We start from the raw sequence: 26256 nt of genomic DNA, 5'->3' as shown, positions 1-26256 counted from the left end.
AGACAACTGATTTGGCTGTTCATAGGCCTTAAAAAATTTGTTTTTTCTCAGCTTTGTTATGGATGGATAACTGATCGCTGCATGTGTGGATTATTTCCTCCATTTTATTTTCCTTTTAGTTGGCAATGTCACAGTTCATTACAGCTCCTGGGATTGAACTGTGTCAAGTTCAAAAAGCAATTTATTAGAGCAGAGTTAGGCAAATGAAGATCAAAATGTCAACAATATAGGTAGTATATCTTACTGTCTATAAGACATGGGCTCTGAGTCACACCATTGGGTTCTGGTTCCACTCTGCTGTTAACTAGGCATGTGACCCTGGACAAGTTTCTGTGCCTACATTTCCAAATCTATAAAGAAGTAATTAACTTGTACTTCATGGAATTGTGAGGATTAATTTAGTTAATGCATTAAATGTGCTCAAAGCAATACCTGGTATGTGGAAAAGCTCAATAAATGTTAGCTATTGTTATTGCTGATAAATTTGATACTGAAACAGTGGCCTCCCTGGTACCACACTTCAGAAGTAGGCAGACTTACCCCACATTTGAAAACCTTAGACCTTCCTCTAATGGAGCAGAGCACAATGTATGGTGTTCTCTGGAGGGCAAGGAGGCTCACAGAAAGAGGAGAGGGGAAAGCAGAGCTTAATTTCTCTCCCATATTTACTAATTGATTATTCTACTTCACTGCTGTGTGAAAAAGAAATGAAGGAACAAGTGGCCAGGAGTATTTATAGGCAAGTAGAGAAGAAGTACTCTATTCTTCTTATCCCAACAGCAGCCAACCTCAGGGATTGATGGGAAAGAAAAATGGGTAAAATTCAAACCTTTTAGTTTTGCTATTTGATTTTACTCTTAGGTAAGATGAGGCTTATGGGAATTTTCAAAAATGGATTTTACCTAACTAGGTTCTGTCTGTTCACCATTGACAGTTCAGTAAAATCTCAAGGCTTTGGTTTTTTCTCCCGTTTGTAGGTGCTGCAGGATCATCTTCTAAAAGAAACACCTAATACACTCAGTGACCCACAGTAAGTTGTGTTGTTTCTATGTAACTTGTGGTAAGGATTTGTTTCACTCATAGGTAGTCAGATAATTTCAATGTGAAATTTTTTAAAAAGAAGGAATTCTAGACCGTCTAGGTGCTGAGGATAAAAAGAAGGAATTCTAAATGTAGAGATGAAAATGATGAATATAATGCTATGTGTGAGGTGCTGTATTAAGGGCTTCTACTTGCAAATTGTACTGCTATTTAGTTTGCATGAGAGCTATGCATTTGGTTTTGTTAGGGGTGTTTTTAGATTTTTTCTGACATTTACTTTTTTCTTTTTTTTTTGAGACAGAGTCTCTTTCACCTCTGCTAGAGTGCAGTGGTGTCATCATAACTCACTGCAACCTCAACTCCTGGGCTCGAGCCATCCTCCTACCTCAGCCTCCCAAGTAGCTGGGACTACAGGCATACCCCACCACACCCAGCTAATTTCTTTATTTTTTTTGTAGGGACAGGGTCTTGATTTTGCTCAGGCTGGTCTCGAGCTCCTGAGCTGAAGCAATCCTCCTGCCTTAGCTTCCCAAAGTGCTAGGATTACAGGCATGAGCCACTGCACCCAGCCCACATTTACTTTTTGACAGTCATAGTAGGAACTATTTTAAGGTTGGTTGAACATAGTTGAACTGTGAATAATTCTAGCGAAAGAGTATTAAGTTGTTTTGTTTACTTTTAAAGTGTATGATTAAATATTTTTGTGTGTGTTTCTATTTTGAGGGGGTAGGCACAGGGGAAATAGATAGAAATAAAACATCTTTGGTAGACTATTTGATGATAAAACGTTTAAAATAGAAATGCCAAGTATGTAGTTTAGGTTATTCTCAATCCTTTTATGTATTTATTTTGTTTTCACATGAAGAACTGTTCCAGAAGAAGAAAGGGAAGCTAAATTCTACCGGGTTATAACTTGTTCCTTATTGGCATTAAAGAAATTGCTTTGCCTCTTACCTGATAATGAGCTTGATTCTCTGGAGGAGAAATTTAGGTCTCTTTTATCACAGAATAAGTTTTGGAAGTATGGAAAGCACAGTGTACCTCAGGTATGTTAAATCTTTTTTATTTTAAGTCATTTCTCTGATTCCTTCCCTACCTTGTCAGTGTATGTTTATGTTTTATGTTTACTGTTTACATTTAAAACTCTGCAAGCACGTCTTTGTGGTGAGTCATCCATTTACTGAATTATCTCTTACTAGAATGTTATTCTATTTTCACTTTTTTATTTAGTTTGGGCCTCAGATTCAGAGTTGAAGTATTATATTCCTTTGTTAATAGCACCTTAAACTTAGTATGTGGAAGGCTCTTCTTATTTAATGTATTTATTTTTTCTTGTTTGTCCCTGTCTTTCTCTCCATTCATAACCTCCACTGGGTAACCATTCTAATGTGTTTTATGTATCTGTTTTTGTTTGTACTGTCGATTCTCATTATTCATAGCAGCTATGTTCTACAAAGTCATCAGGAACACTGACTTAGTGAGTACTGAGGCATTGCTCCTAGGGGAAATATTATAACAGGGTTAGGTTCCTGTGAACCTCTGGTCACAACATATTTGTCAGTCAATTAATACATAATCTGGTTTTATGTGCGTTTCTGTTTAAAGACATATTTAGTATCTATTGTTTCATTGACATTGAACTCATGGCCAACAGCACTAAAACTCATGCCTGGATGAAGCTTATCTAACACACATATTTTCTCTGTAAGGCATGTCAAAGCCTTCTCATGCTTAGATACAGTAGATAGCACGTCAGTGCTACTGCTGGGAGGCCATTTTAAACATAAAATCATTAACCAAAAGCACAAATATTTGAAAAAATACTGTGAAAAGGACACTTGTTAACAGTATGAGCACTGAAATTAGAAGGCAGAGTTTTGCTGTGTACAACCTCAGCTGGGAATGTGCACATCGATGACTTAAATTTTTCACTGTTCTGTGCATGTCCATGAATCTCTGCAAAAGTTTTGCTTTGGGGGTTACAAATAAATTTTAGCAAGTAGGTGAATTTGCATAAATGGAATTTGTGAGTAATGAGGATTGACTCTGTTTTTGAAAGATGTGCTTTTGTGTGTGCATGAGTTTTTAATTCACATAAATGGTATTGTGTTATATTTTATTCCATTTATTGCTTTTTTAGTTTTTTTAAAAGATCCGTCATGTTCCTATGTGTACATCTGATCCATAGCTTCTAAGTGCCGTATAGTATTCAGAAGCTCACTTCTGTCCATTCCTTACAAATAATGTATTTGTCCACCCTTACAAATAATGTAGCAATGAACATCATCATTTGTGTGTCCTTGGATCTTCAAGAAATTCTCTGAATTGCTGAGTTATAGAGTTTGTGCATACCTAATTTCCTGATACTGCCAGATTGCTTACCTGCCTGGCTGCATTACTCTAGACTCAACCGTTAATGCATGATGAATCTTATATGCATGATAAATCTTATACTGTGTACCTTTATATTTTAGCAATCACTAGCTGCTTAATTTTTCAACAGTCTAATAGGAATTCAGGTGATATCTCTTTTTAGTTTGAAATACTCTCCTTACTAGTGATTTTTAGCATCTCTTTAGTTTTTGTGTTTCCTTTTGTTCATCTTTTGTCTTTTTTTCTATTGGAGTTATTCTCTTTATCTTATTATGCAGGAGTTCCTAGTATATTCTAAATATTAGTCCTTTTGTCGTTTTTAGGCATTGCAAAAAAGCTCCCATTCTGTGCTCTCTTCTATGCATCCTCTGTTAAGAAAGAAATCTTAATTTTGACGTAATCAAAGTCATTGACTTTTGCTTTATGAAGGCCTTTTCCACTTTTAAGTCATAAAGATAGCCTTATATTTTTTAATTTTCATAGTTACATCTCTACATAGTTTTACCTTTTATATAAAGTCTTTTAAAATGGGCAAAGGATTTTATTTTTTTAATTTTTTTTGTGGAGATGGTGGTATCTGAGCTTCATTTTTTTTATTATTTATATAAAGTCTTTAATCCATCAATCATCTACCTTTTTATGTGGTCTTAAGTAGAGATCTAGTTATATTTCTCTTCATATATAGTGATCCAGTTTTCTTAATATTACCCTGTTGATCTGTGGTCTTGCCATTATGGCATGTTAAATTCTCATATATTCATAAATTTGTCTCTAAAATATATTCTGATGCATTGGTCTCTGTCTCTTCTTATGCAAGTACCACTGTCAGTATGACATTATGATATGTCCTGATAGCTGCTCAGGTGAGTCATTCTTTTCTAGTTGTCTTCTTCAACATTAAGTTGTTTTAGAACTTTATTCTTTCATATAAATTTCAGTGAGTTTATTGAATTTCTCAAAATCTAACTGGAATTTTAATTCGGGTTGTACTGAATTTATGGAATGATTTTGGGATATTTGCTGTCTTTGTATTAGTCTTCCTACTCACGAATCTGTCTCAGTTTATTTGGTATCTAAAAATATCCTACAATAATTTTTTTTTGCCTTTTTCACAGTTGATTTATTTTTAATTTAAATTTTTTTTTATTTTAAATTATTATTGGTACATAATAATTGTATATCTTTATAGGGTACATGTGATATTTTGACATAGTACTATAATGGAATTAATCTAATCGGTAATTGGGGTATCCATCACCACAAGCATTTATCATTTCTTTGTGTTAGGAACATTCTAGTTCTACTCTTTTAGTTATTTTAAAGCCTACCCTAACTTATTGTTGATTATAGTCACTTTGTTGTGCTATCAAATATTATTCATTCTAGCTAGCTATCTTAACTATATTTTTGTACCCATTAACCATTCTTACTTTATCTCCCCACCTCCCCGCTACCCTTCTCAAACTTTAGTAACCATCATTCCACTCTTTATCTCCATGAGGTCAATTGTTTTTAATATTTAGCTACCACATATAAGTGAGAACCTGAGAAATTTGTCTTTCTGTGTTTGTCTTACTTCTCTTAATGTTCTCTAGTCCCATCCATGTTGTTGCAAATGGCAGGATATCATTACTTTTTATGGCTATATAATATTCCATGGTGTATGTGTACCATAATTTCTTTATTCATTCATCCATTTGACACTTAGGTTGATTCCAAATCTTGGGTATTGTGAATAGTGCTGCAGTAAACATGAGAGTGCAGATATCTTTTCGATATACTGAATTCCTTTCTTTTGGATATATACCTAGCAGTGGGATTGTTGGGTCATATGGTAGTTCTATTTTTAGCTTTTTGAGGAACCTCCATACTGTTCTCCATAGTGGTTGCGCTAATTTACATTCCTGCCAACAGTGCATGAGGGTTCCCCTTTCTCTACATCCTCGTCAGCGTTCGTTATTGCTTGTCTTTTTGATAGAAAACCATTTTAACTGGGGTGAGATGATATCTCACTGTAGTTTTGATTTGCATTTCTCTGATGACCAATGATTTTGAGCATTTATTCATGTACCTGTTGGCCATTTGTATGTCTTCTTTTGAGAAATGTCTATTCAGATCCTTTGTCCATTTTTAAATTGTATTATTTTATTTTTTCCTATATTTTAGTTATTAATCCCTTGTCAGGTGGGTTGTTTGCAAATATTTTCTCCCATTCTGTGGGTTGTCTCTTCACTTTGTTGGTTGTTTCCTTTGTTGTGCGGAAGCTTTTTAGCTTGATGTGATCCCATTTGTCCCATTTTGCTTCGGTTGCCTGTATTTTGGGTATATTACTCAAGAAGTCCTTGCTCAGACCAATGTCCTGAACCATTTCCCCAATGTTTTCTTTTAGTAGTTTCATAGTTTCAGGTCTTAGATTTTAGTCTCTAATCCACTTTGATTTGATTTTTTTTTTTTTTTTTTTTGAGACAGGGTCTCACTCTGTTGCCTGGGCTAGAGTGCCGTGGCATCAGCCTAGCTCACAGCAACCAAACTCCTGGGCTCAAGCAATCCTTCTGCCTCAACCTCCTGAGTCGCTGGGACTACAGGCATGTGCCACCATGCCTGGCTAATTTTTTCTGTATATATTTTTAGCTGTCCATTTAATTTCTTTCTATTTTTAGTAGAAATGGGGTCTCGCTCTTGCTCAGGCTGGTCTCGAACTCCTGAGCTCAAACGATCCACCTGCCTCGGCCTCCCAGAGTGCTAGGATTACAGGCGTGAGCCACCGTGATTTGATTTTCATATATGGTAAGAGATAAGGGTCTAGCTTCATTCTTCTGCATATGGATATCCAATTTTCCCAGCACAATTTATTGAAGAGATTGTCCTTTCCCCACTGTATGTTCTTTTTTTTTTTTTTTTTGAGACAGAGTCTCGCTTTGTTGCCCGGGCTAGAGTGAGTGCCGTGGCGTCAGCCTAGCTCACAGCAACCTCAAACTCCTGGGCTTAAGCGATCCTACTACCTCAGCCTCCCGAGTAACTGGGACTACAGGCATGTGCCACCATGCCCAGCTAATTTTTTTTTTTTATATATATTTTTAGTTGGCCAGATAATTTCTATTTTTAGTAGAGACAGGGTCTCACTCTTGCTCAGGCTGGTCTCGAACTCCTGACCTCGAGCGATCCACCCGCCTCGGCCTCCCAGAGTGCTTGGATTACAGGCGTGAGCCACTGCGCCCGGCCCCACTGTATGTTCTTGGCACCTTTGCCGAAGATAAGTTCGCCATAGATGTATGGATTTATTTCTGATTCTCTATTCTGTTCTCTTGGTCTATATGTCTGTTTTATGCCAATACCATGCTGTTTTGGTTACTACAGCTCTGTAGTATAATTTGAAGTCACGTAGTATTATTCTTCCAATTTTGTTATTTTTGCTCAGCATAGCTTTGGCTATCCTGGATCTTTTGTGGTTCCATGTAAATTTGAGGATTATTTTTTCTGTTTCAGTGAAGAGTGTCATTGGTATTTTAATGAGGATTGCATTGAATCTGTAGATTGATTTGGGCAGTATGGCCATTTTAACAATATTGATTCTTCCAATCTACAAATATGGAATATCTTTCCATTTTTTTTGTGTCCTCTACAACTTCTTTCATCAATGTTTTATAGTTTTCATTATACAGATCTTTCATTTCTTTGGTTAAGTTTATTTTATTTGTAGCTATTGTAAATGGGATTATTATCTTGGTTTCTTTTTCAGATCATTTACTATTGGCATATAGAAGTGCTACTGATTTTTGTATATTGATTTTGTGTCTTGCAACTTTACTGAATTTATCAGTTCTAATAGTTTTTTTCATGGAGTCTTTAGGCTTCTCTAGATATAAGATCATATTGTCTGCCAACAAGGATAATTTGATTTCTTCCTTTCCAATTTGGATGCCCTTTATTTCTTTCTCTCTCTGATTGCTTTAGCTGTAAGTTCCAGAACTATGCTGAATAACAGTGGTGAAAGTGGGCATCCTTGTCTTGTTCCAGATCTTAGAGGAAAGGCTTTCAGTTTTTTCTTTCAGTGTGATATTAGTCGTGGTTTGATCATAATGGCCTCTTACTATTTGAGGTATGTTCATTCTAACTCAGTTTGTTGAGAGTTTTTATCATAAAGTGATGTTGAATGTTATTGAATCCTTTTTCAGCATCTATTGAAATGATCATATGATTTTTGTCCTTCATTCTTTTATTGTGGTATATCACATTTATTTATTTGCATATGTTGAACCATCCTTGCCTGCCTGGGATGAATCCCACTTTATCATGGTGAATGACCTTTTTAATGTGTTGTTGAATTTGGTTTGCTGGTATTTTATTGAGGATTTTGCATCTGTGTTTATCAGAAATGTTGGCCTATGATTTTCCTATTTTATTGTGTCTTTGTCTGGTTTTGGTATCAGGGTGATACAGACTTCATTGAATGAATTTGGGAGTATTCCCTCCTCCTCGATTTTGTGAAATAGTTTAAGAAGGATTGATATTAATTCTTTAAATGCTTGATAGAATTCAGCAGTGAAGCCACTGGGTCCTGGGCTTTTCCTTGATGGGAGACTTTATATCGCTGCTTCTATCTCATTATTTGTTGTTGGTTTATTCAGGTTTTCGATTTCTTCCTGGTTCAGTCTTGGTAAGTTGTATGTGTCTAAGAATTTATTCATTTCTTCTGGGTTTTCCAATTATTGGCATATAGTTGTTCATGGTAGTTTCAATCCTTTGGGTATCTTCAATGTCAGTTGTAATGTCTCCTTTTCTAGATCTTGTAGGTGTGCTTCATTCTTTTTTCTTTTTCATCTTCTGTCTGTGTATTTTCAAATAGCCTGTCTTCAAGTTCACTAATTCTTTCTTCTGCTTGATCAGTTCTGCTTTTGAGAGAGTCTGGTGCATTTTTAGTTTGTCAGTTGAATTCTTCAGCTCCAAAATTTCTGCTTGATTTTTTTATTTTTATTATTTCAATCTTTTTGTTAAATTTCTCTGATAAGCTTCTGAATTCCTTTTCTGTGTTGTCTTGAAGTTCATTGAGCCTCTTCAGAACAGCTATTTTAAATTGTGTGTCTGAAAGGTCACATATCTCTGTCACTCTAGGGTTGACCACTGGTACCTTATTTAGTTTGTTTGGTGAGCTCTTGTTTTCCTGGAGGTCTTGATGCTTGTGGATGTTCATAGATATCTGGGCATCAAAGAGTCAGGTATTTATTCTAATCTTTGCCATCTGGGCTTGTTTGAACAGTCCTTCTTGAGAAGGCTTTCCAGATATTCAGAGGGAATTGAGTGTTGTGGTCTGTCTTTGGTCACAGCAGCTGTAGCACTGGGGAATCCCCAAGCCCAGTAATTCTGTGACTCTTGTAGACTCCTATTGGTACTGCCTTGGTGAACTTGGGTAAGATAAGGGAGAATTCCCTGGATTACCAGGCAGAGTCTCTCACTCTCTTCCCTCATTCTGTGCTGGGCTGCTGGAGTTGGGGGAAGTGTGATGTGGGCACTCCTTCATGGCCTTCAGTGCCAGATCACACGTGAAGCCAGCCCAGTCTCACCCAAAGCTCAGTGACTGTTGCCTAGCTATCTTTGATATTTATTCAAAGCCCAAGAGCTCTTTAGTCAGCAGGTAGTGAATCCTGCCAGGACTGAGTCCTTCCCTTTAGGGCAGCATGTTTCCTTCTGGCCCAGGGTAGTCTAGAAATGTCATCTATGAACTAAGTCTCAGAATCAGGGGCTCCTAGGAGTCTGCTTGGTACTTTATTTTACTGTGGCTGAGCTGGAACCCAGGTTGCAAAACAAAGTCCTCTGAACTCTTCCCTTTCCTTTCTCCAAGTGGAAAAAAACTCTTTCTGCATTGCACTGCCTGGAGTTGGGAGAGGGGTGACCCAGGCACTGGCTTGGCTACCATACCTGGTGTCTCACTGGGTCACATACACCCTCAGTCCACTGGCTCTGAGCCAGCACAGCTGTAGGAATTGCCCAAGGACTGCAGCCTTTGTGGCTTGACTGCCTTGTGCATTTTTTCCAGGCCCCAGGCCACTTTTTCTCAGCTGGTGGTGAGGCTAGCTTATCTGGGGTGGAGGAGGATTTCCCTTTGGCCGGTATGATCTAAATGTCCCCCCTCTGTGGCCACCGGCCATATTGTCCCCTGTGCTGTGTTTTCTTGTGACAGGGTGACCCTGAATTCCAATACAATAATAATAACCTACAATAATTTTTAAAAATCAACTTTATTGAGGTATAATTTACACACAGTCCTGTAAAATGCGGCCATATTAGGTGTACAGTTTGTTATGTTTTGACAGGTATTTACATCCATCTACATGTATGCATACCCATGTAACCACTACAATCAAGAAATAGAATATTTTTTTTTCACCCAAAATAGGTTTATTGCGTCTTTCCAAGTCATTGTCTTCCTTTACCCTGAGCAATCATTGATCTGCTTACTGTCACTACAGATTAGATTTGTCTGTCGTATGGTTTCATATAAATGGGTCTATACCTTACTCTGTATCTAGCTTCTTTGCTCAGCATGTTTTTAAGAGTTATTCATGTTGTTTATCAGTAGTCCATTCCATTCTATTGCTTAGTTTTTTGTATGGACATATGTTTTTATTTTTCTTGGGTAAGGAGAGGAGTTGAAGTGTCATTATGCTAAACATATTTTTAACTTTATAGGAAGCTACCAAGCTATTTTCTGAAGTGGTAATACTATTTCACCAGCAATGTGTGAGATTTTTATTTGCTCCATATCCTCATGTTTGGTATTGTCGGTCACTTTAATTTAAGTCATTTTCTGTGTATAAGACCAGGGGTTGCAAACTGTAATATAGCTTGTGGGTCAAATCTAGCACATCTGTTTTTGTAAATAGTTTTATGTATTGTCTATGGCTACTTTCCTGCTACAAACCAGAGCTGGGTATTTACAACAGAGACCATATGGCCTGCAAAGCTTAACATATTTACACTCTGGTTTTTATAGAAAATGTTTACTGACCTCTGGAGTAGAGGTTTCTATTGTGGTTTTAATTTGCATTTCCCTGATGACTAAATGTGTTTATTGGGTACTTATATATTTTCTTTTTTGAGTTGTCTGTTCAGATCTTTTGCTCATTTTTTATTTTATGTATTGTATTTTTTATTTCTAGAACTTCTTCTTAGTTTTTGTATTTTAGATGAGATTGCCTATTTTTTTCCCATTTATCTTTAACCTATTAATGTTTTCTTTTATCTCATTGAGTACAGTTATAGTAGCTGTTTTAAAGTCCATATCTGATAATATCTGGGTCATTTTGAAATTGGCATCAGTTAACTGTCTTATTCTTTGAGATGAGATCACATTTTCCTGGCTCTTGGTTGAGTAATTTGGGTGTATACTGAACATTGTGAATGTTACGTTTTGGAGACTGGATTCTTTTATAGCAATCCAAAGGATGTTGATATTTTTGTGTTCATAGGCAGTTAACTTGGTTAGACTCATACCAAACTCTCATGCTTGTGGTGGACAATGGCTTAGCTCTCAGTTCAGTTTTTGTAAGTGTTAGCTTTCAGCTGCTTTCAGTTTATTCTGTACATGGATGGTCAGAGATCAGCTGTTGATTTAGGCTGTTTAAACACAGAATATGGGGGTTCCCTTCTCTATTTCTCTCCTTTTTAGAGTTCTTCCTCACTCTCCTGTAACCCTGGTTATCCTGGGCTTCTTTTCCTGGTTCTTCTAGTTCCTCTGACTAGAAAGATGTCAGTCTTTCCATTGGAGTTGTAGCTGGCCCTATGCCTTTGTGGTGGTAACTGCAGCCATCTTCAGGCAAAGCTGCAAAAATTGGGCACTCAGTCTATATGGATCACTTTCTTCTAGTTTAATTCTCCTCTAAATTGTTTCTGTATTTCAGTCTCTAGTGCCCTCAGGTAGTAGTTTTTTTATGTTTTGTCCACAGAACCTATAGTTGTTCTTTTAGGAGGACTGATTTATCAGGCTTTCGTATTTTTTTGTCCATTTTTAAATTGTATTTTGGTTTTTATTTTTAAGTTACAAGTGTCCTGTATTTTTTCTGAATAGAAGTATTTTGTCAAAGTATCATGAATGATTTCTTCTAGTCTGTGCCTTGCCTTTTCATTTTATTAATGGTTTTTGAAGAGTGGATGTTTTAATTTTGATGAAGTCTAATTTATTGTTTTTTTCTTTTATGGTTTGTGCTTTTGATATCTAAGAAATCTTTCCTTACATCAGGATTTCATGAAGATGTTCCATATTTTATTTTAGAAGTTTTATAGTTTAGGTGTGTGTGGTGCATTTAGAGTTAATTTTTCTGTATAGAGTGAAGGTGAGGGTAAGAATTAATTTTTTTTTTTTTTTGGTCATATAGGTATTTAGGTGTTGAAAGACTATCCTGTCCTCAGTCTGGCACCTTTGTCAGAATTCACTTGCCATATATGTGGAGTTTTGATTTTGTACTCTTTGTTTTGTTGCATTAATCTACATGTCTGTCCTTATGTCAATACCATACTCTCTTGATTATTACTCTTTTATATTGTGTTGAAACTTCCATGTTCTTTTTCAAAATTCTTTTGGTTAATAGGTCTTTTGCATCCTAGAATAATGGTTTGTAATATTCTCCACAGTGAACATGTCTTTATGGTTTTTGTTGCTATTTCTTTTTTGATTACATTTTCTTTTTTTTTTTTTTTTTTGAGACAGAGTCTCACTTTGTTGCCCAGGCTAGAGTGAGTGCCGTGGCATCAGCCTAGCTCACAGCAACCTCAAACTCCTGGGCTTAAGGGATCCTACTGCCTCAGCCTCCCAAGTAGCTGGGACTACAGGCATGCGCCACCATGCCCGGCTAATTTTTTCTATATATATTTTTAGTTGGCCAGATAATTTATTTCTATTTTCAGTAGAGACGGGGTCTTGCTCAGGCTGGTCTCGAACTCCTGACCTCGAGCGATCCACCCGCCTCGGCCTCCCAGAGGGCTAGGATTACAGGCGTGAGCCACCGCGCCCGGCCTGATTACATTTTCTGTTCTGTTTCTGTTGGTATACAGGCATGCTATGCCTTTGTATGTTAATTTTGTATCCAGCAACTCTTCCAAACTCCTATTAGTTCTAGTAGTTTGACTTTAGCTTTTTTTCTAGCTAGTTATATTGCTGCAATTATAGATAGTTATTTGGGTGCCTTTCCAACTTTTTTCCTTGTTTTTTGTATTGATTAGATGATCTTCTACAGTTTTAATGTTTGTCTCCTTCAAAACTTATATTGAAACTTAATCCCCAATGTGGCAATATCAAAAGGTGAGGCCTTTAAGAGGTGATTGGATCAGAAGGGCTCTGCCTTCTTGAATGGATTCATTTATTCATGGGTTAGAATGGGAATGGTGGCTTTATAGGAAGAAAGACTTGAGCTAGCATGCTCAGCCCACTGGCCATGTGATCTCCTCTGCTGCCTTGGGATGGCTCTCATCAGCTGTACCACTTCAACCTTGGACTCCCCAAACTCCGGGAATTTAAGAAATAAATTCCTTTTCTTTATGAATTACCCAGTTTCAGGTATTCTGTTATAAGCAACAGAAAATGGACTAAGACAAGGTCCTCCAGGGGGTGGTAGCAGACATCCTTTTCTTGTTCCTGACTTTAATGGAAATAGTTTAATGTTAGGTATGATGCTTGCTGTAGATTTCATAAGGTTTAAGAATTTCCTTTTTATTCTGAGTTTGCTAAGTATCTCTATTATGAATGAACCTGTGTTGGGATGAGGGGCATCCTGGAACTAATTTACCATGGATACTAAGGGATGACTATACCTTACACTGGGTAATTTTTAAATAATAAAAATTTATTTCTCATGATCTGTAGGCTGAGAAGTCCAAGATTAAGGTGCCAGCAGGTCTGTGCCTGCTGAGGGCTTGTTTTCTCTGCTTCAAAGATGTACCTCCTTACTGTGTCCTCATGTGGCAGAAGGGGAAAACTTGTTCTCTCAAGCACTTTTATAAAGGCACTAATCCATTCATTAGGGTGGTGGCCTCAAGACCTGATCCCCTCTCAAAGTCCTCACTTCTTAATACTATCACATTGGTAATTAAAGTTCAACATATGGATTGGGGGGGCACATTCAGACTATACCACTGCTCTTACATTGTGATTTGAGCTTTAAGTTTTAATTTATTTACTTAAATATTTAGTTTAGGAATAGTGCTTGGTTCTTTTTCAGATCTATGCTTTTTCTAGGATCCATTTACCTGCAGATATCTTTAAACTTTTGTTTCTTTAAATATAATAAACATTTTGTTATGGGGTTTGTGACTGATAGTTCTAAGATTTAAAGTCTCGGATCTCTGTGCTATCTTTTGTTTCTGCTGGTTGTGGCTCATGGTGTTTTATTTTTTTGTTTGTTTGACTATAATGGAGGCCCTGAATGAAGGCTTCTGCCACTAAAGAGGATTTGTGTTTGCTTCAGCCACAGAAAAAGTTGAATTAATTCTTTCTGCCTTCACTTTTGCCTTGGTAATTCCTAATGCCTTTTCAGCCCTTTGATACTCTTAAAAAGATTTTTAAAAATATTTTTTTCTAGCTATTTTAATTTTATTAGCGGGAGGATTAGTGTGAATAATCTGCCATTACCATAAATAAAAAATCTTATCAAGCTTTACTAGGATTTAATTTAATTCAGCTTTGCATTTTTTCTTTTAGATTCGCTCAGCTTACTTTGAGTTAGTTTCTGCTCTGTGCCAGCGCATTCCACAGTTGATGAAAGAGGAAGCATCCAAAGTGAGTCCATCAGTCCTACTTAGCATTGATGACAGTGACCCGATTGTCTGCCCAGCTCTCTGGGAAGCTGTACTTTATACACTTACAACTATTGAGGTATGTAAGAGAGCCACATTTATTCACTGGAGAATAGTTAGTTGTCTTCTTAGTGTTATTTTAGAACCCTGAGATATCATACGAGAGAGCGCCCATCAGGTAATAATATCTCAATCATTATTGGGAAGATGTTTTCTTGGAAGTAAAATACTTAATCCAAACATGGCATAAGTGTTAAACTGACTAAAATGGCATAGAGTTTTTATTTGACTTTGTTTAGCCAGTATTAATTATTCTGTAAACCTCATCTGGCCCAATGCAGTCAGCATATCTGAATCTTATGTTTAAGATGAAATACAGTCCCTTTTGGAAAACAGTTTTATAGAAATCCTTTAAGTTAAATAATTAGTTCTGATCAATATTGTCCTGTAAACATGTGGAATACATGATTATTATGTATAACACATTTGTAATTTCAGAGTTGTAGTTTTAATGATTGCGAGAGATTTTAGCCCCTTTAGGTAAAATGCGTGATTTTTTTTTTTTTTTTTTTTTTCACTTTTGAGAGCCTGTATGTCTTCTCTCTTAATTGGGAAAATTATGATCTCTAATTACTATTGCAATCTTTTCTTCGGTTAGGACTGTTGGCTTCATGTAAATGCAAAAAAAAGTGTGTTTCCCAAGCTGTCAACTGTGGTTCGTGAAGGTGGTCGGGGTCTAGCTACTGTTATATATCCATATCTTCTGCCATTCATCAGCAAACTCCCTCAGTCCATCACAGATCCAAAGTTGGATTTCTTCAAAAATTTCCTCACTTCTCTAGTTGCAGGGTAAGGAATTTATATTTTTGATTTTTAAAGCAGAAGAGATTTTCTTATTTTTATACTCATTTTCTTTCTTATTTAAATTTCTTCAAATTGTTTTGCTGTTCATTAAATACTTGCAGAGTTTTCAGGGAATTGCGGTTGGTATTCTTGAGTACTGTCAATGTGTTTCAGTGGTAGTACACTGCAAAAAGTTAGGTAAATAAAATGAGACTGTTATTGGAAATAGGCCATTTGTCAAATGAGTTATTTTTTATGTTGATAAATACAAATGCCCAAATGTAGAAAATGAGCCAGTGAAGTTTTTAAAACTTCCATAAAGTTAAATATTATAGGTGTTTAAATTCATACTTAAAACGCGAGTTCAGTGCATTTGTTTAACTTAAAAAATACACAATTTTTTTAATGATTAAAAATTCTTTTTCAGTATACCATTATCTTTTTTCCCCTGGGATTACGCAGTGAGATATACCATTATCTTTATTTAAATCCTCTCTTTCAAATTTGCAGGTGGATTGGTAAATGAATAGAAAACAAATATCACTTTATCTTTTCCTGATACTTTTTTTTTTAAAAAAAAATAGAGATGGGATCTCATTATGTTGCCCAGGCTGGTCTCAAGCTCTCAGGCTTGAGTGGTCTCCCACTTTGACCTCAAAGTGCTGGCATTACAGGAATGAGCCACCATGCCTAGCCACTGGTACATTTTTGAAAATGATTTTTTTCCATAGTTTCTCAACTTCATGTTCTCATTGGGCTGTTGTATGTATTTTGGTTGGTTGTTCTTAGTTTTTAGTTTAAGAGTATATTTTAAAAAATCCTCTTCTTCTGGTATGATGCCTTTTCGATGTCTTTATTTTGATGATTCTGTGTTTTTGTTCTTCATGAACAGTAATCCACAGTTATTTATTATTTCTTAGGCTGTCAACTGAGAGAACAAAAACCAGCTTTTCAGAGTGCTCAGCAGTAATATCTGCTTATTTTGAATGCTTACGTTTTATAATGCAGCAAAATTTAGGTGAGGAAGAGATTGAACAGATGCTCGTCAATGATCAGGTATTTATGATGTAAAAATCATCAGTGTCTGCATAGTGACTATGAAGAATCAAGCTCATTGTGTCTTATTGCCATTTTCAGTAATTAGCCTTCATTGTAAACATTCTATTTTTGTAGTTTACAAATTGAATAATGTGCATTTCTGACCAGATAAAAATTCTATACTTTCAGTTGCTAGCATTATATAACGCCTGAGTCAGTGTTTGGATGTAAAAACCCAGTTTTAGAAGATGTAATGCAAAACAATTTGGAAGATGTTATTTGTGATCTTTTGTGTTAAGTTTAAATCATGCAATAATCATCTTGTTACTTAAAAAATAATGAAATGTATTTATGCTTTTTGAACAGTGGGGCTTGGCTTTTAGAACCAGAGGTGAGAACAGGTTATGGAATATGATCCTTTACAGTAAAAAAATTATTGAGATTATAAAAGCCCAGATCCTAGTTGATGTCTTAGACAGTTAACTTCTTTTATCTTTATAGTTTAGGAAAAAGGGTTCTGAATACTATGGACCCTAGGTTTCTTTCATATTGGTTTACAGTCTCATATCTTAGATTTGCCAGTAATTAAGGCAGAAAAGAAACAAACTTGAATAAGTCCAGAAGATGAAAAGAAAACTGGATTATTTGGTAATGACTAAGAATCTTAGTCTGTTATATCATAAAAAAGAATAATTCAGATGAAATGTGGTAAAACCATTAAGATCTTTATATGATATGAAAGTGATCTTCAAGTTAACTATTTTTATAGTTCTGGGGGAAAATTTATGTTTTTCAATTATTAAATATGCAATTTTATAGTGTTTTACTAATACCTTGTTTAAATTTTATTTCTTCTGAAGACTAAACTTAATATAATTTTTTACCTCTGTCAGTGGAAAAAACACAGACTGCTTTTCCTCTGCTTTCACACCGTAACAATCAACACAGAAGACTTCTGTGACCAAATGTTTGGGGATTTCCCCCCACCAAACAAACAAACAATTTTGCAGCAGACACCAGCTGGGTATCCTCTAATTCAGTTCTATCTGGATATTAGTGTCAGATCCCACAGGTTGAGGGCTGAGTCCCACAAGACTGCCCCCGACTTGCAATGCCATCACACGCTCCAGGTTGTTTTACTTGTGCTTCTGACTGACTGGCTATAAATCAGGTATCCCATGACCCTCTCCTTGAGTTCATTCAATTTACTAGAATGGCTTACAGATCTCAGGAAAACAACTTAATGTTTACCGGTTTATTATAAAGGATATTACAAAGGATACAGATGCATAGCATGAGGTATGGGAAGGGGTGTTGAACCTCCATGCCCTCTCTGGCACTCCACCCTCCAGGAACCTCCATATATTCAGCTGTCTGGAAGCTCCTTGAACCCTGCCTGTGCTTTTATGCTTTTATGGAGGCTTCATTACTAGATGTGATTGATTAAATTATTGGCCATTGCTGATCAACTTAACCTTCAGCCCCTCTCCTTTTCTGGAGGTTGGGGTGATACTGCAAGTCCCAACCCTTTAATCCTGCCTTGGTCTTTCTGATGACTAGCCCCCATTTTAGGCTACCTAGAGGCTGCCAGCCATCAGTCAACCTGTTAGCATACAAAAAGACATCCCTTTGGAGATTCCAAGGATTTGAGGGTTGTGTGCCAGGAAACAGGGATCGAAGACCTAATATATATATTATAATATTACACCTTCTCTTTCAGTTGATCCCTTTTATTGATGCAGTCCTCAAAGACCCAGGATTGCAACATGGGCATCTATTTAACCATTTAGCAGAAACTTTGAGTTCCTGGGAAGCCAAAGCAGACATGGAAAAAGATGATAAAACAGCTCACAACTTGAAGAATGTACTGCTACATTTCTGGGAAAGACTATCAGACATCTGTGTCGAGAAAGTCAATGAACCAGAAGCTGATGTTGAGTCCATTTTAGGTGTGTCAAACCTATTACAGGTCCTTCAGAAGCCAAAAAGCTCGTTGAAGTCAAATAAAAAAAAAAATGGTAGGGTTAGATTTGCTGATGAGATACCCGAAACTAATAAGGAGAATGAAAAGTGTGTATCCTCAGAAGGAGAGAGCAGTGGAGGCACGGAATTAACGCTGGAACCTTCTCTCAATCATAATTCTTCAGACCTTTTGTCTCCTTTAAGGAAAAAACCTTTGGAAGACTTAGTCTGTAAACTTGCAGAGATGAGTATTAATTATGTCAATGAACAAAAGTCTGAGCAACATCTAATATTTCTTTCTACTCTACTTGACTCCTTTTCTTCAAGTGAAGTATTTAAAATGCTTCTTGGTGATGAAAAACAGAGTGCTGTCAAAGCCAAACCTCTTGCAATAGCCAAACTTGCACAAAAAAATCCTGCAGTGCAGTTTTTATACCAGAAACTAATAGGTTGGCTAAATGAAGACCAAAGGAAGGATGCTGGTTTCCTGGTAGACATTTTGTACAGTGCCCTTCGTTGCTGTGACAATGACATGGAAAGAAAAGATGTCTTGGATGATCTAACTGAGGTATTATTGTTATATATCTTTTTAAAATATTTTTATTATAGATGAGTAGAATGAGCTCACACAGAGGTTGTTTTTGGATTGTTTCTTCACTATGAATGTCAATTTAAAAACAAGCAGTGTATTCTTGATTGTGATTTAAGAAGTATTTGAGGCTGCTAGGTAGATGTTCATGAGTACCAAGTTGACAGAAGCTTGGTAATAAAAGGGTGAGTTCTTTTGGTTCATACTTTTCTAAAGTTGGACTAGCTAAAAGTTTTAGCTTTGTATTGATTACATGGGGACTTCATTTCCTTTTTAAAAGTTTTAGCTGGCCTCTTTGGCATGTGCCTGTAGTCCTAACTACTCAGGAGGCTGGGGCAGGTAGATCACTGGAGTCTAGGAGTTCAAGACTAGCCTAGCTAATATAACAAGACCCTCTTTAACACATTAACTGCTATGTGAGTTGTATTTAACTTATGCTATTTTTGAGCCCGGGGCCTTGTGAAGCATATGTAACTCATACATCTGTTCACCTTGGGAGGTGTGTGAACTATTTTTCAAGTTGCATATAACTCATGTACAGAAAACAATAAAAAATAACAAATTTTTCATTAAGTTAGAAAGGATTGTTTTGTTTTTGAAGTTTTTATTCTGTTTTCATAATAAAACACCATGGTCCCAAGGGAAAAAATTTTTTTTCTAGTGTGACAATGTGTTTAAAAAAAAAAAATCAATGAAAAAAAGCCTTGCTGTTCATTCTAACAGGTTATTTCTCTTTTTCTTCTCTCAGGTGGACCTGAAATGGAATTTTCTTCTCCAGATTATTGAAAAGGTATTTTAGGGATTTTTTTTCTTTTTCTTTTTTGTGTTTATGGGTATAGAAAAATTAAAACTATAGTCATATTTACACACAAAATCTGGTCAAAGTAGTCAGGTATCTATCTTAGAGAACTTCCTTATTATTGTAACTTTCTTCCCATAATTTGGGAAGACATTTGATCTTTGCCTTTCTATAGTATTGTTTTCTAGTTAGGAATATTAGGGAAGAAGTAACAGGCTCTGGAAGATCCAGTGTTTCCTCCCTAGCAGGTAACAAAGGCAGATTTGAACCTTTTATTAGCTTTTAGTTAAGGCTACAGGTTTCTGCTCTTCTCCTAGTTACTTTTTCTTTTGTAGAAATGGATTGCATGGTTCTAGCTTTGGGTACAACACATCAGGAAATTAAGTCTTCTCTACTCTGGAATACTATGTAGGCAAATTTAAATCTTCCACCCTTTATGTATTCACACTTCACTAAATCCCATTTGACTAAACAAATCTATGATAAGAATAATAAAAAGAAATCAAAAACATAAACAACTTAGAAATTTTTAAAATGGCTTAAGTATTTTTTCCCAATGAAGATGTAAATGATATATGTAACACTTTTCCAACTATAGAAATGTTAGTATGACTAGCTACCTAAAATTCCTCATCTTTTTTAAAGATGTTTTTTATTATTTTACATAGGTAACTTTTGAATTTACAAATTTCTTTTTTTCTATTTTTTAGATTATAGTAAAAAATACATAGCATAAAATGTACCATATTAACCATTTCTAAATGTACAGTTCAATGATGTTAAATATATTTATACTATTGTGCAGTTTCCAGAACTTTTTCGTCTTGCAAAACTGAAACTCTGTATCCATTAAACAGTAACTCCTCATTTCCCCCAACAGTTTGTTTTTACAAGATAAAGGCCAAGTGCAGTGGCTCATGCCTGTAATCCTAGCACTCTGGGAAGCCAAGGTGGGTGGATCGCTCGAGGTCAGGAGTTCGAGACCAGCCTGAGGAAGAGCGAGACCCTGTCTCTACTAAAAATAGAAAGCAATTATCTGGGCAACTAAAATATATATAGAAAAAATTAGCCGGGCATGGTGGCGCATGCCTGTAGACCCAGCTACTCGGTAGGCTGTGGCAGGAGGATTGCTTGAGCCCAGGAGTTTGAGGTTGCTGTGAGCTAGGCTGATGCCATGGCACTCACTCTAGCCAGGGCAACAAAGCGACACTCTGCCTCAAAAAAAAAAATAAAATTAAAAATAAATAAATAAATAAATACAGAATGTTAATTTATTATTTTTCAATGAGAACTATAGCTTAGTAGGCACATCGTTTGCGTTAGTTAATCTAGTGCCTTCTCTCTCTGTAGGCAAGCTACATGAAAAGCCAGATTATCAGAAAGCTGCCTAATAAACTTAGAATCAGACCAGGCAGAGTAAATAATTTGATAAAAGTAGACTGATAAATCCATTCCCAACTTAGAAACATATTTACCATGTAGTTCAGATACTGGCATCTGTTTGTTAGAATATCCTCTACCTGAGCAGTATTGGAAATTCCTACCCAGTGTTTGCCTCCTGTGTTTACAAGACTCACTAGCTTCCCCATCTCCTTATAGCTGGACAGACTCTTTCAACAGATACATTAAAATACAAGCATATCTCAGAGATACTGCAGATTCAGTTTCAGACCACCACAATAAATACCACAATAAAGTGAATCACATGAATTTTTTGGTTTCTCAGTTCATATAACAGTTATGTTTACACTATACTTTAGTCTTTTAAGCATGCAATAGCATTATATCTAAAAAGACAATGTACATACCTTAATTTAAAAATTCTTCATTGTCAAAAACTGCTAACAATCATCTGAGCCTTCAGCAAGTTGTAAACGTTTTTCTGGTGAAGGGTCTTGCCTTGATGTTGGTGGCTGCTGATTGATTGAGAAGTGGTTGCTGAAGGTTGCTATGGCTACAGCAATTTCTTAAAATAAGACAACAATGACGTTTGCCACAACAGTTGATTCTTCCTTTCGTGAAAGATTTCTCAGTAGCATGTGATGCTGTTTGATAACATTTTACCCACAATAAAACTTTCAAAATTGGAGTCAGTCCTCTTAAACCCTGCCACTGCTTTATCAATTAAATTATGTAATATTCTAAGTCCTTTGTTGTCATTTCAACAATGTTCACAGCATCTTCACCAGGAGTGGATTTTATCTTAAGAAACCATTTTCTTTGCTCATCCTTAAGAAGCAACTCCTCATCTGTTCAAGTTTTATTATGAGATTACAGCAATTCAGTCACATCTTCAGGCTCCACTTCTAGTTCTCTTCCTCATTCTACCACATCTTCAGTGACTTCCTCCAGGGAAGTCATGAGCCCTTCCCTCTAAGTCATCCTTTAGGATTGGAATCAACTTCTTCTAAACTGTTAATGTTAATATTTTGACCTCCTCCCATGAATCATGAATATTCTTGATGGCATCTGGAATGATGAATCCTTTCCAGGATTTTAATTGACTTTGCCCAGATCCATCAGAAGAATCACTATCTATGGCTACTATAGCTTTATGAAAGGTATTCCTCAAATAATGAAACTTGAAAAGTTGAAATTACTCATTGATTCATGTTTTATCAGTCATGAAAACAACATTAATCTCCTTGTACATCTCCATCAGAGTCAAATGACCCAGGTGCATTGTCAGTATAATATTTTGAAAGGAATCTTTTTCTGAGCAATAGGTCTGAACAGTATAGTTAAAATACTCAGTAAACCATGCTGTAAACAGATGTACTGTCATTTAGGCTTTGTTCTGTTTACAGAGCTCAGGCAAAGTAGATTTAGCGTAATTCTTAAGGGCCCTAAGATTTTTGGAATGAGAAATGAGCATTGGCCTCAACTAAAAGTCACCAGCTGCATTAACCCCCCAATAAGAGAGTCAGACTGTCCTTTGAAGCTTTGAAGCCAGGCATTGACTCTCTGGCAATGACAGTCGTAGATGGCATCTTCTTCCAGTAGAAGGCTTTTTTGTTAACATTGAAAATCTGTTTAGCCCAACGTCATCAATTATCTTAGGTAGTTCTTCTAGAAACTTGATTTTCCATAACTTGCTGCTTTACCTTGTACTTTTATGTTCTGGAGACAGCTTCTTCCCTTAAATCTCATGCAGCTTCTTCACCTCTTTCAGCCTTCAATGGTTGAAGAGAGAACCTTGCTCTAGATTAGGCTTTGGCTAAAGGGAGTGTTGTCGTTGGTTTGGTCTCCTATCCAGACCACTAAAACTTTCTCCATATCAGCCATAGGCTGTTTTGCTTTCTTATCATTCCTGTGTTCACTGGAGTAGCACTGTTAATTTTATTCAAGCACTTTCGCTTTGCATTCACAATTTGGCTGTTGGTCACAAGAGGCCTAGCTTTTGGCCTGTCTTGGCCTTGACATGCCTTCCTCACTAACATAATCATTTGTAGCTTTTGATTTACAGTGAGAGAAGTGTGACTCTTTCTTTCACTTGAACGCTTAGAGACAATTGTAGGGTTATTAATTGGCCTAATTTCAATATTGTTGTGTCTCAGGGAACGGGGAGGCCTGATAAGAGAGGAATGGCTGATTGTTGCAGCAGTCAGAACACACAACATTTATTGATTAAATTTGCCATCTTATTTGGGCTTGGTTCATGGCATCACAAAACAATTATAGTAGTAATGTCAGAGAATCCTGATCACAAATCATTATAATAGATATAATGAAAAAGTTGGAAATACTGCAAGAATTACCAAAGTGTGACACAGGAAGTGAGCACATGCTGTTGGCAAAATGGCACTGATAGACTTGCTCTATACAGGGTTGCCATAGACTTTCCATTTGTAAAAATGCAGTATCTGCAAAATGCAATGAAATAAAACCCAGTAAAATGAGGTATGCGTATACATTTTGAAGTTTCCTTCATGTCTTGCTAACTTGAGAGACATTTTATTGAGAAGTTTATTTTTTCTACCAGGATTCCATAGAATAGATTGGTTTTATTTGGTAAACTACATTAGTAAAGCCAATATTATAGCCATCTAAACTCTAAAGTAGTTTTTGTTTTATGGAACCTAATACTTTATGAGCAGAGTCCTAAAGTCACTTTCATTAAAAACAAACAAATAAAAAAACAGACCTGAATTTTGGAACCAGAAAAGGACCTTAAAGGTTTTCTAGTTACTCTTTTCAGTTTTCAAATTAGATAAGGACTGGTTGGTTAAGAGATTTGTCCAGGTCATAAGGCTAGTTTAGTGGTAAAGCTTGAACTAAAATATAAGCTCTGGTTACCTACAATTTTTTAAATAAAAGGATAAAGAGTTTTTCAGGCACTACCCAATCTGCACCTGGATTTTTTTTTCTTCCAGATTGCTTTGAAATGAACCAAGTTGCAAATTCCTTTCTTCTCAGCCCTTAAAGCAAAAGAAGCTCTGGGAACATGGATCAGCATGCTTTTGGGGGAGAATTTACAGTTTTTTCCCTTGTTTCCCCACCCCATGAAAATAAACAAGTTGCTGTCAGATACCTTGCCCCAGTAACTATTTCAGAAAATTTGGGGAAATAAATCCCATTGTTCATATTGAAGTAATTTACCATTATTATACATTAATTGTTCTTTAATTTTAGCAAAATTAATGAACAAAAATTTAATATCTATAGAGCATTTATAAGTCTATCTTCAAAAGTTTATCCATTCATTATTCATTGAACATATCTGCAGTGTTGATAGCAGGTATCAAAGAAGTTTAAGACAGTCTCTGCTCTCAAGGAACTTACAATCTCATTGGAAAGACAAGACATACACAGATGAAACATTTAAATAATAATACAATCCAGTAAGTGCTTTAGAAATTCAGAGAAAAGCAGTGATCATTGTGGGCTGGAGTGGATGGGGGACTCCATAAAGCAGGTGGGATTTGTACTGATTTTCAAGGAATAGATGGGATTTTAATAAGTAAAAGAGGGGGAATATTTATGGCTGGGACGATAACATGAGCAAAGCATGGAAGTGAGCGTAAGCCAGACTGGGAAGATACCAGTCTTCTAGAACTTCAGGAGGAGGAGGAGTGGGGGTAGAGTTGGGGGCTACAATGATGAAGGGAGATAATGGGTACAAGTAATGTTTTAGAGTCTAAAATAAAATTTAGATATACTTTCTCATTTTGCTTCTAATCTTCGCTTTAATTTTATGGTTTTAGGCATGTTCTAATTCAGATAAACATGCTTTAGTAGCTCCTTGGCTGAAAGGCGATATCCTTGGAAAGAAAATGGTAACCTTGGCAGATTGTCTTTGTAATAAGGACTTGGAATCCAGAGTATCTTCAGAATCTTACCTCTCAGAAAGATGGACTGTTCTAAGCTTGGTATTATCACAACATGTTAAAAATGGTAGGAAAAATATGGCTTTTGTTTTATAGTAGGGAATAATCATTATTACCTTTTGGAGAGATTCCATGGTGCTCAGTTTGCATATTATTGATCAAGAATAATAAGATTTATTTATTCAAATATCTTAATTTTGTAAGCACCCTAAGTTTTTATTAACCTTTTTAGCACGATTTAGAAGATAGTTAATATTTTCAGCTTTATATTCTAAAGGGTTTTGAATGTAGCAAAGTTGCTCACTAATGTAGACAGTTGCTGTTTTCTGCTTAATTTGAAACTTTTTTTTTAACCGAAGGCTTTTATGTGTGAGAAAATGGATTGATTTGTTGATAAAATTTTGTGTATTACTTAAACACTTTTAAAGAAACAATGCAAGGAAAGACCCATGCAGTTAACCTTAAGATGTTTAAAAGCACATTGTTAATATTTTCAATTTTTGTCTGTTTGAACTTTTTTCCTCTAGATTACTTGATTGGAGAAGTGTATGTTGAAAGAATTATTGTTATACTTCATGAAACTTTATCAAACACAAAGAAATTGTCAGAAGCTGAAAATAGTGACTCATCAGTGTCTTTTATCTGTGATGTGGCCTATAATTATTTCAGCTCAGCGAAAGGATGCTTGCTAATGTCATCATCTGAAGATTTATTATTAACTCTCTTTCAGTTATGTGCTCAGAGCAAAGAAAAAACACATTTGCCAGGTAATAGCCTACTGCTCAAATGTTTTGTTGGGAATCTCCGGCTCTGACCTTCATAGTGAGTGTAAGTGCTCAGGTTTTATTAATTGAATCATAATGTGTTTGAAAATTTAAAGCATTTTAAGGAAAGGGCTACTGTCTTATACACTTTTATATAAGAAAATGTAGACATTATGTCTAAAGTGTTCTTACTTGACATCAAGGAAATTTGGAAAGGGCTGTAATATTATAGATGAGTTGGAATCTTAGTTCCTTCATTCAGTAGCTCTGGCATATTGCTTAATTTCTGGATGCCTCAGTTTCCTCATTCACAAAAGGGGGATAGTAATATCTCATCTCTTTATTACATTAATAATAAAAATAATCAATCTTGGTGTGCATCAAAATAGAATTGAGATTATCTTTTTTAAAGACTATATTCTTGCCTTTTGTGCTAATTTAGACTTATGAAAGGACCATAAAAAAATGCTGTTGATAGAGAGCTCTCCTCCCCTAATCCTTTCTTTATTACTAACATCTCTATTTGGAAAAGGTGTAATAATTTTTTTCACATCTCCAAAAGAACAACTCTTTTGTAAATAAATTCAGAGCAGAAAAAAATCTTTTAACATCTTATTGTTTTACATGTATATGGCACAAGCTAGCTTGTATTATTGCATGTTTATGACAGAGTCACTTTGTTTTGGCAATTGAATTTTATGTTTTCTTTTTTAAATGGTATCTTAAAAATCTTAG

At 35.8% G+C, this 26256-nt stretch overlaps 1 protein-coding gene across 2 annotated transcripts in view; it reads left to right on the top strand.

The window, feature by feature from the left end:
* The window catches only part of LTN1 (listerin E3 ubiquitin protein ligase 1), a 62218-nt gene that overhangs the window by 9033 nt on the left and 26929 nt on the right, over positions 1-26256 (top strand). For both annotated transcript variants that reach the window (XM_045540506.1, XM_045540505.1), the window contains exons 5-13: positions 978-1030; positions 1907-2087; positions 14105-14278; positions 14858-15048; positions 15963-16098; positions 17801-18610; positions 19380-19421; positions 24635-24824; positions 25285-25524. In XM_045540506.1, the coding sequence (XP_045396462.1) occupies positions 978-1030; positions 1907-2087; positions 14105-14278; positions 14858-15048; positions 15963-16098; positions 17801-18610; positions 19380-19421; positions 24635-24824; positions 25285-25524 (2017 nt within the window). The remainder of the gene's footprint in view (positions 1-977; positions 1031-1906; positions 2088-14104; positions 14279-14857; positions 15049-15962; positions 16099-17800; positions 18611-19379; positions 19422-24634; positions 24825-25284; positions 25525-26256) is intronic.

This window comes from Lemur catta, chromosome 1, assembly GCF_020740605.2.
Source record: "Lemur catta isolate mLemCat1 chromosome 1, mLemCat1.pri, whole genome shotgun sequence".
In the NCBI taxonomy this organism is placed as follows: domain Eukaryota; kingdom Metazoa; phylum Chordata; class Mammalia; order Primates; family Lemuridae; genus Lemur; species Lemur catta.
Note: the sequence above shows the minus strand (reverse complement) of the source record. Positions and strands in the feature narration are given on the sequence as shown.